Below are 10,298 nucleotides of genomic sequence, written 5' to 3' on the forward strand. Positions count from 1 at the left end.
GCTCCTAATCCCAAGCCTAGCCAGGGTCCTGTGCTGCCTGCAGCCCCTCCCAAGAGCTGTCAGCCTGCACAGCTCAGGCTGAGTGTGCCTTGTCATCCCATGTTTCAACTCAGAATTCCCCTGCATCCCAAGAAGCCTGCTTTCATTAACTACTTTGTAAATTCTGAACTCATAATTCTGCCTCATCTGCCTCTTCATACCCAAATCTAACTTAAAGTTTACTGAAAGGAAATATACTAATTTATTTCACTTTAACAGAGAAACCAGGGACTTCCCTGGTGCCGCAGTGGTTAAGAATCTGCCTGCCAATGCACGGGACACGGGTTCAAGGCCTGGTCCGGGAAGATCCCACATGCCACGGAGCAACTAAGCCCGTGCGCCACAACTACTGAGCCTGCGCTCTAGAGCCTGCAAGCCACAACTACTGAGCCTGCATGCCACAACTACTGAAGCCTGCACACCACAACTACTGAGCCCGTGTGCCTAGAGCCCGTGCTCCGCAACAAGAGAAGCCTCCGCAATGAGAAGCCCGTGCACTGCAAAGAAGAGTAGCCCCTGCTTGCCACAACTAGAGAAAGCCCGTGCACAGCAACAAAGACCCAATGAAGCCAAATAAATAAATAAATTAATTAATTAAAAATTTTAAAAACCCAGAGAAACCAATATCTGAAATAATTATGTTATTAAAATGAAGGGCTTCCCTGGTGGTGCAGTGGTTAGGAATCCGCCTGACAATGCAGGCAACACGGGTTCGAGCCCTGGTCCGGGAGGATCCCACCTGCTGCGGAGCAGCTAGGCCCATTTGCCACAACTACTGAGCCTGCACTCTAGAGCCCAAGAGCCACAACTACTGAGCCCGTGTGCCACAACTACTGAAGCCTGCACGCCTAGAGCCCGTGCTCCGCAAAAAAAGAAGCCACTGCAATGAGAAGCCCACACACCACAATGAAGAGTGGCCCACTCTCGCTGCAACTAGAGAAAGCCTGCGTGAAGCAGCGAAGACCCAATGCAGCCAAAAATAAGTAAGTAAATAAATAAATATTTTTTTTTTAAAATGAAGTAAAACAGAAGTTGGAACCTTCCCTTCTCCCAACCAGGTGATGGGAAACAAGGCTCCTGCTGTCATTACTGCAGCACCAGGTACCTTCATGGCATTTTACACACATTTTAGCATTCAGACCTCCCAATGCTGTAGAGTTAAGCGATACTACCTCACAGAAGAAATTATGACAACCTAATAAGGGGGTGGGGAGGGATCTGAGTTTTTCTTTTTCCCTTTTGGTTCACAGGGCAAAGGAAAACTCAAGTACCTCCCTCACGTGGAGCAACCAGGAGCTAGCCCTGGGGACCCAGGAGGACAGCCACTGCCTGTCAGCCAAGGTTCTTTCCCTTAACCTGTGTCACACCACCAGGCAGAACAGCATCGAGTCCTCCAGGCTTGTAAGTACTCACCTGAGCACATCCTCTGGGTGTTTTTGTTGCAGTTTCTTCCCCAAACCAAACCCAAAGAAGCACACGGCAAACATGGGGGTGACCCCAATGATGGGGGCGGCCATGCCCCGATATAGACCCATGATGCCCTGCAAGGAATCACAGAAGTGGAAGCCGTTTACAGACACAGCTAACTTTTACATCACTGAAACAGGGAAGCAGTGTGTCCTCTGACCTGTGGCCTCCTTCCCTCCCCTCCCCTCCAAGCAAGGAGAGCTTTTAAAAGGAAGAATACTCCACATTTATCAGAAATAGTTGTCTTCTTATACACTGCTGGAGAAACTGAAAACAGCTCCTATTCTGGAAGGCAATCTGGAAATATGTAGCTTACACCTTCATCAGAAAATTCTGTCTAGAAATGTATTCTAAGGAAATACTCAGATATAGAAAAGAAAGACATCAGGAATTTATTAAGTAGCAAAATTCTGATGAACCTAAAAACTCCCAAATAGGAGATTGAGACACATTATGGGAACTCCATAAATGGACTATCACGTAGCCATAAAATCACATTGTAACATGAGAAGAGACTACTAAGTGAAAAAAAAGCAGGCTACAGGGACTTCCCTGGTAGCGCAGTGGTTAAGAATCTGCCTAACAATGCAGGGGACACAGGTTCGAGCCCTGGTTCGATTCCTGGTCCAATCCCTGGTCCTGGAGCAACTAAGCCCGTGTGCCACAACTACTGAGCCTGCGCTCTAGAGCCCACGAGCCACAGCTACTGAGCCTGCGTGCCTAGAGCCCATGCTCTGCAACAAGGGAAGCCACCGCAATGAGAAGCCCGCGCACCACAACGAAGAGCAACCCCCACTTGCCACAACCAGAGAAAGCCCGCATGCAGCAATGAAGACCCAATGCAGCCATAAACAAACAAACAAACAAACAAACCCACGCTTCCCAACAACTCCACTAGCCTTCCTTCCACTGTCTGGCCTACCCAGTTCCATGCAGCACAACCAAGACCCGTCTGGCAGCACCAGAAAGCAGAGAGCTCAATCTGGCACAGCAAAACCCAGAGACAAGCACAAATATAAACTAAGGAAGCCTATTCAACTCTGCAGGGAGTTGGGTTTATACGAGCCATTCTCACCAGACCTCCAGCAACCAGCACACTGCCCAGGTGCTGAATAGGTCCTCAATAACATTTGCTGACCAAGAGGCATGTAATCCTGCCTCTCTGTAAAGGCAGAGAACTCTTAGCTGACTTGAAGCCCAAAGCCTCCACTGGACACCGATCAGACTCCATTCTGGGCTGATGAAGGGAAGAGAGCCTTACAGAAGAAAAGGCAGCACCGTCTCACACATGGGTGGTTGGGTAGACTTCACCTCAAAATCTTCCTCCCATGCCTGGGTCCTGCAGGAACCCTGGGAACAACTTTTCCTCCCAGACCGAGTCCATCACTCACCAGCATCCCCTCTTTATCTGGGTGACACCTGCTTCTCAGTTTCTGTATATTTGATAAACACTATATATATATTTATTCATATTAGAGTTATATTTTAGGAAACAAAGGAAAAGTTCTCAACAAGGTCTTGTCACATATGTGCTAATGAAGTCAGTAATAAACATCAGTAGTAATTAAACCTTTTTTAAAATCCCATGTTTTCACTTTAAGAAATATCTGAAAAATTACTATGTAATTCAATAACCTCAAACCAATTTAGTTTCCTTTAGTTAGTTTAGTCTAGGGGTTTGAAGACTCTGCTGGCCTCTTTCACTGTTCCTCAGACTGGCTGACTCTTCCTCCAGATTTTATGTGAACTTCTGACACTGATCCCTGTCAAACTGACTGATCCAGATTTGCATTTTCTTCTATTTCACATCTCCAACTATTCCTCATGAATTCCCTGTGGTCTAAATTCTGCCTTCCAAAAGAGAGAACCATTTTAGAACCATTTTATTAGCTTCAGTCATTCACATAAAACAGTAGCTGGAACTATCAAAGACTCCAGAGCGATGACAACAGGAGGGCATAGGATGGCACAGTGAGAGAGCCACAGCTGTGGGCTGGACCTCCAACAGAACTACGCAAAGTCACCCTATCCCCCAGAGAAGTAACAAATCAACCTTGTGAAACTGTTCCTCTGAATAAGAGAAATGCCCAGCACCAAGATTCTGTACCTCTCTCATAAGAGTCTTCCGGAAACAGTCAAAGGTCCCAGAATACATGGGAGGCTGTCCAGGCAAACTTGGGGGCTGCGTCTGCAGTCGGACCTGAAACCAGAAGTTAAAATACAGTCATTTCCCAGAATCAGAACTGCCTGTCGGTAGCGATGGCCCAACTGTCTGCTAAACTCTTAACAGAAAAAGCTGCCCCTCTGTGCACGTCTTCAGCATTCACTTTATCTGCTGGATTCAGACTTCTCTTTCCTCCATTTTATTCAAACCCTGTACTCACAAGTCATTAGTAGCATGCTTTTGGAGAGCGTCACAGCTCCTCTGATTTCCTCAGCCACTTACTTTTGCTATTTATTTCTTATCTAATGGATCCCACAATGATCCAGTGGAATAGGTACTACCAGTTTACAAACGAGGAGGCTGGGTTTAGTGAGTTCAAATCATGTGCCAGTGAATGCAAAGCTCAGTTCAGCTCTAGGCACTCTCCACACCCATTTGAAGTGCCTTGTTGGTGGTTAGGTAAGGTGCTCAACAAAGATATTTTGGAGTGAGGTGGATTTGATCCTACTTTTCTTGGTCCTCATCCTTCTCCACCTTTTGGTGTATCCAATGCTTCAAACTGTCTCTCTCTTTAAACATCCCTTCTTGGTGCTCCTTCCTTTGTCTTCTTTTCTACTCCAGGCGTCCTCCAAGGCTAAGTACCCTACTCATCTGTTCCACTATCCCCTTCAAAAAACTCAGATTCCAGGGCTTCAGCTTCTGCTCAGTGATGACTTTTACTCAGCCATCTTCAGACCTTCTCTCCCCACCTTTTGGGCTACATTTCAAACTGCCTGGAGAAGCTCTCCCTACTCAAATCACCTCCAGAATCTCATCCTTTTGATGAATCACCCATTTGTGCCAGAGCCATCAGGCTACCCTCTTTCTCAGGATTTGAAACTCTAGCATCTGACCACTTCCTGTTACTTCTCCTCCTCTTATTCACATGGGCACCAAGGCTTTTGGAGAGTTCCTTCAAGAGTCTCCCAGAATCCTAATTCTTCCTCTCTCCAACTGAAGTCTTCTCCTAGGCCAAGTCCTCACCTATTCTTACCCAGTGTGATGGTTTTCAAATATGCCCACTAACTCTTTGATTCTCTTCCCCTTCAAAAGTTAATCCTAATTCCCCTCCCCTTGGATGTGGGCCAGACTCAGTGACTCACTTCTATCAAACAGAATGTAGTGGTTTTGATGCTATGTGACTTCTCCAAGGCTAGGTGACAGAAAGGTCAGCTTCTGCCTGTCTTCATCTCAGGTTATTTGCTTTGGGAAAAGTCAGCCACCATGTTATGAGGATACTCAAGCAGTCTGAAGAGGTCATGTGTAGAGGAAAGAAGGCCTCCTGACAACAGCCAGCACTAACTGCCAGCATGTGAATGAACCACACAGAAGCCAATCCTTCAGATTAGTACAGTCCTGGCCAACATCTTTTTGTTGCTTTTGGTTGAAGGAGAGGGTCTTTGGTTCAGTACTGGGTTTTTTTAAACAGCTTTATTAAGATATAATTCGTATACCATAAAATTCACCCATTTAAAGTATACAGTTAAGTGCTTCTTAGTGTATTTGTAGAGTTGTGCAACCTTTATTATAATCAGTTTTAGAATATTTTCATGACCCCAAAAAGAAACACCACACCCATTAGTAGTCACTCCCCATTCCCCTCTTCTCTCAGCCCCTGGCAATTACTAATATAGCTTCCATCTCTATGGATTTGCCTATTCTGTATATTTCATATAAATAAATCATACAATATGTGGTCTTTCACACTTGGCTTCTTTTACTTAGCATAATGTGTTCAAAGTTCATCTATGTTGTAGAATATATCAGTCCTTCATTCCTTTCTATGGGTAAATAATATTCCACTGTACAAACATACCATGTTTTGTTTATCTGCTCATCAGATAATGACAAATTACATTTTTTCCACTTTTATTATTATGAATAATGGTGTTATAAACTTTTGTGTGCAGGTTTTTGTGTGGATATTATGTTTTCAATTCTCTTGGATATTATATTACCCAAGCATAATTGTATTGGTCAAGATTCTCCAGAGAAATAGAACCAATAGGATATGTAGATTTATTTATTTGTTTGTTTGTTATAAGGAATTGGCTCACACAATTATGGAGGCAGACAAATCCTAAGACCTGCAATCAGTAAAGCTGGAGACCCAAGAAAGTCAATAGGATAGTTCTAGTTCAAGTCTGAAGACCTGAGAACCAGGAGAGCTGATGGTTCAAATCCCAGTTCAAAAGCTGGCAGAGAAACTAACACAACATTGTAAAGCAATTATATTCCAATAAAGATGTTAAAAAAAAAAAAAAAAAAAAAAAAAGCTGGCAGGCTCAAGACCCAAGAAGAGCCAATGCTTCAGTTTGAGTCCAAAGGCAGGAAAAGACCAATGTCCCAGCTCAATCAGTCAGGAGGGAGGAGTTTCAGCTTTTTGTTCTATTGAGGCCTTCAACTGACTGGATGAGGGCCACCCACATTAGGGAGGGCAATCTACTTTACTTAGTCTACCTTAAATGCTAATCTCATCCAAAAACACCCTCACAGATACACCCAGAACAATGTTTGACCAATATCTGAACACCCCACAGCCCAGCTGACACATAAAATTAACCATCACAGGAGAATTGCTGGGTCATATGCTAACTCTGTTTAACCTTTTCAGGAACTGCCAGACTGTTTTCCAAAGAGCATTGTATGAATGTTCCAGTTTCTCCACATTCCATCATCTGTTATTTATTTTTAATTATAGCCATCATAGTGGGTGTTAGGTGGTATCTCACTGTGATTTTTATTTACATTTTCATGATGGATAATGATGTGGAATATTTTTCATGTGTTTATTGGCCATTTGTATATCTTCTTTGGAGAAATGTCTATTCAGATCCTTTGCCCATTTTTTTCCTTAACTATTTTATTTTATTTTATTTTATTTTTTATTTCTTTATTTTTTTGGCCACACTGCATGGCATGTGGAACTTCCCTGACCAGGGATCGAACCCGCGCCCCCTGCAGTGGAGGCACGGAGTCTTAACCACTGGACCACCAGGGGAATCCCCCCAGTTTGTTTTTCTTTTTTTTTTACTGTCATAAAATACACATAAAATTTACCATCTCAACCATTTTTAAGTGTACAGTTCAGTGATATTAAATACATTCATAACGTTGTGCAACCATCACCACCATCCAGAATTCTTTTTGCCTTATAAAACTGAATTAGTTTATTAGTTAGTAAATTAGTTCACTTAGCCTAATGTTTTCAGTATTCATCCATGTGGTTGCAAGGTCAGAATTTACTTCTTTTTAAGGCTGAATAACACCCCATTGTATGTATATGCCACATTTTGCTTATTCATTCTTCCATTTGTGGACACTTGGGTTGCTCCCATGTTTCAGCTATTGTGAATAATGCTGCTATGAACCTATGAACAGGGGTGTACAAATATCTCTTCAAGACCCTGCTTTCAATTCTTTTGGGTATATATCCAGAAATGGAATTGCTGGATCATATAGTAATCCTATTTTTAATTTTTTGAGGAACTGGCATACTGTTTTCCACAGTCACTGTACAATTTTACATTCTCAACAACAGTGCACAAGAGTTCCGAGGTCTCTACATCCTCACCTAATAATAACACTTGTTATTATTATTATTAATTTATGTCCGTGCTGTGCGGCATGCAGGATCCTAGCTCCCCGACGAGGGATGGAACCGTGCCCCCCGCAGTGGAAGTACAGAGTCCCAACCACTGGACCACCAGGGAAGTCCCTATTGCTGTTGTTTTAAGCCACTAAGTTTTGGGATAAGTTGTTACACCGCCAGATATAACTGATACACCCAGTTATATACTTCTGCAGTCTTTTTCCTTGCTATTTTTCCTGCTCTGAGTTCTGCTTCCTAATTCTTCTCAGGTTGCTATCATACTAACTTTTCCAAGACACCATTTTCATCATGCTGTTCCTCTATTAAATTTCTCATTCTTGATTTTGTTAGGGTCTTATGTCCCACACTAAGGAACTCACTCTCTAGGCAATGGAGGTGACATGCATATCTGAGGAATTTATGGGACACAACAGTAGAAATGTCCAGAGGCTCCCGCTGTTTCGCATCCAAAATCCCTTATTTGGTCTTCAGATCCTCCATGGTCAGGCACAACCTGTCCAAGTTAGTAGAGAGAGAGAAATAGACCAAAACTTCTGACTGATACCTTTTTGTGATTTTGTATAAATCTCATATGTCTCATCATGACATCCGCCACCCAGGCCCAGCAAGAACATTAAAGTCCTCCACGGCTGGTCTTATTTTACAGCCTGCTCCCACTGTCAAGCCTATATCCACCTTCACTCCTGCCTTCCCCCTACCCAGAATGTCTGGGTCTCCCTACTTCTCCAGTCAGAACTCAGCCAGCCCTTCATCATGTGCCATAAAGCCTTTCCAAACTGAAGTGCTGCACCTCTTGCCTTCCCAGACCACAGTTAGTCGCCTCGGACCTCTGAAAGTGCCTCTAGGCCAAGCTTTGATTGGAGGCCACCTGGCTCTTTGAGGTCAAAAGGACAGTAGTCGGCGATTTGTGGTTTTGGCTTAAGCTAAAAGGAGACTTTCTGGCTATTAAAAATGCAGTGAGGGCTTCTCTCGTGGCACAGTGGTTGAGAGTCCGCCTGCCGATGCAGGGGACGCGGGTTCGTGCCCTGGTCCAGGAGGATCCCACATGCCGCGGAGCGGCTGGGCCCGTGAGCCATGGCCACTGGGCCTGTGCGTCCGGAGCCTGTGCTCCGCGACGTGAGAGTCCTGCGTACCGCAAAAAAAAAAAAAAAAAAAAAAAAAATGCAGTGAGCATTTTCAGTCATTTCCATTTCAGTACAGAGGTCCTCGGGGCCCTTCCTGGTAATGACATCTGATTGGGGAGGAAGGGCAAGAAGATATGGAGGTAGGAGCAACATTTGTATTAGGGAGCAACAGGGTTTCGTTTTTCTTTAAAGAGAGGCCCCAGCTGCCTAGAACTAACAAGATCAAGAGTAGAAAGAGAGGCCAGACAATTCTTCTCCCTTACATCAGTGCTGCTTAGAACGACCACTGTCTGGGAAGCCCTAACACACATGGCATTTACCAATTACTGAATAAACATCTGATTTTGTGTTTCACAGTGCCCAAACCAGCCCAGTTGCTTTAATCCTGGTCCTGTGATAGAATGACCCCAGATCCTCTCCTAGATGAAAGGCAGCAAAGAGCTTGCTGCCCAAACTTGCCTGGAGAATGTCCCCAAAGCAATTTCCCTGTGGAGGAAACCCAATCCAACATTCCAATAAGTCTCCTACACAGGCTTCATGCCTGCTCCCTACAGGCTCACCCTGGCCATGATCTGTCAATTTCCTCCAAGTGTGTGCAGAAATAAGGTTAGAAAACTAGGATGAAGCTTTGAATGCTAAGTCACAGGGTATGGACTTTGGTCTCCAGCAAGGCCTTGCTGAAAGTGTTGCAGAGGAAAGAGTTGATGCATAATGTGAGGATAAGCAGGGAACAAGCCCTGATGAGTTTCCCCCTTCCTGGAGCCTCAATCTGACCATGGCTTCCTCACCAGGTTGTTGTGGGGATCAGCCTTGCCCTGGGAAAGCTGATCACTTGCTTTCCCTGAAAGGAGCTCAGTCACTGAGGACATCATCGCTTCCCACAGGAGGCCACTCAGGCTAACATGGGGTGACAGGCTGAAGATGGTCAAGAAAGGTTCAAAGGAGATAGTGGTGGAGCACTCTGGGCCCAGAGGAATGTGTCAAAAGACATGTCTGGAATAACCTTGCCTCAGTCTTTAGCTCTCTTCCTGAAGCGGGATTTACAGATGCCTTTTTCAACCTTGCTGATAATGTTAGGGTTTTCAGAAGTCAGAGCTTTGGGGCGGTGCTTTTTCTTTACCATCCTCAAAGAAGTGGAGCCAGATCAGAAGAGGTTTCCGGACAGAGAACATTTTTTTTAAATCAAGAGCCCTTGGTGGGCGGTTAGAGGCTGCTCACTCTGCAACGTCCAGCTCTCTGGGGTGCAGGAACAGTTTCCCCGACCCCCGAAAGGGAGATTCCCTAGACTTCTCACGGAAGCTCCCACGGGCCCCGCTTCTATCCCAGACCGAGCCTCGCGGAAGACCCTACTTTCCGCGCCCTGCCCGGGCCTCCTCCCTCCAGCCCGCGCCCCAGCATCCTCGCACCTTGACCGTGTCCAGCGGGTGCCCCACGAACACCAGGCACATGCCTCCAAAGCCGCCGGCCAGCAGGTTCTTGAGCGGGCTAATGGGCTTCGCCTGGCCTGCCATGGTCCGTCCGTCAGTCACCGTGCCTGTCGGTTCCTGGCGGCCCCGCTCCACTGCCCCAGCCGCGGTGCCGGCGCCGCCGACCCTTCACCCACTTTCGGGTGGGCGGGGCATGAGCCCGGGGCAGGTCGGGAGGAGGGCCTAGACCACTTGCCAGGCCCGGCTTCCGCCGAGGGGAGGTGCTTCCGGTCGCAGCCCGCCTCCATGGGCGTGGCTTAAGGGAGCGGGGCGGGCCCGGACGCCTCGTGGGCGGTGTTTGGGAGTGGCGGCGGCTGGTGGACTTACTCCTCCGGGAAGACTTCCCGGACTTGAGTGTTTCCTCCCTTAAGCTCCCGTTCCTCCAC

General features: G+C 46.0%; 1 protein-coding gene across 1 annotated transcript in view; it reads right to left on the minus strand.

The window, feature by feature from the left end:
* The window catches only part of LOC308610555 (mitochondrial carnitine/acylcarnitine carrier protein), a 30,538-nt gene extending 20,472 nt beyond the window's left edge, over positions 1-10,066 (minus strand). Inside the window, exons 1-3 of the mRNA XM_081259646.1 lie at positions 9,853-10,066; positions 3,614-3,706; positions 1,453-1,580 (exon numbers count right to left, since the gene is read on the minus strand). Coding sequence (XP_081115772.1) covers positions 1,453-1,580; positions 3,614-3,706; positions 9,853-9,957 — 326 coding nt within the window. The 5' untranslated portion in view covers positions 9,958-10,066. The remainder of the gene's footprint in view (positions 1-1,452; positions 1,581-3,613; positions 3,707-9,852) is intronic.
* Positions 10,067-10,298: the final 232 nt, after the last annotated feature.

This window comes from Mesoplodon bidens (assembly GCF_964165515.1).
Source record: "Mesoplodon bidens genome assembly, contig: HAP1_SCAFFOLD_1148, whole genome shotgun sequence".
NCBI lineage: Eukaryota > Metazoa > Chordata > Mammalia > Artiodactyla > Ziphiidae > Mesoplodon > Mesoplodon bidens.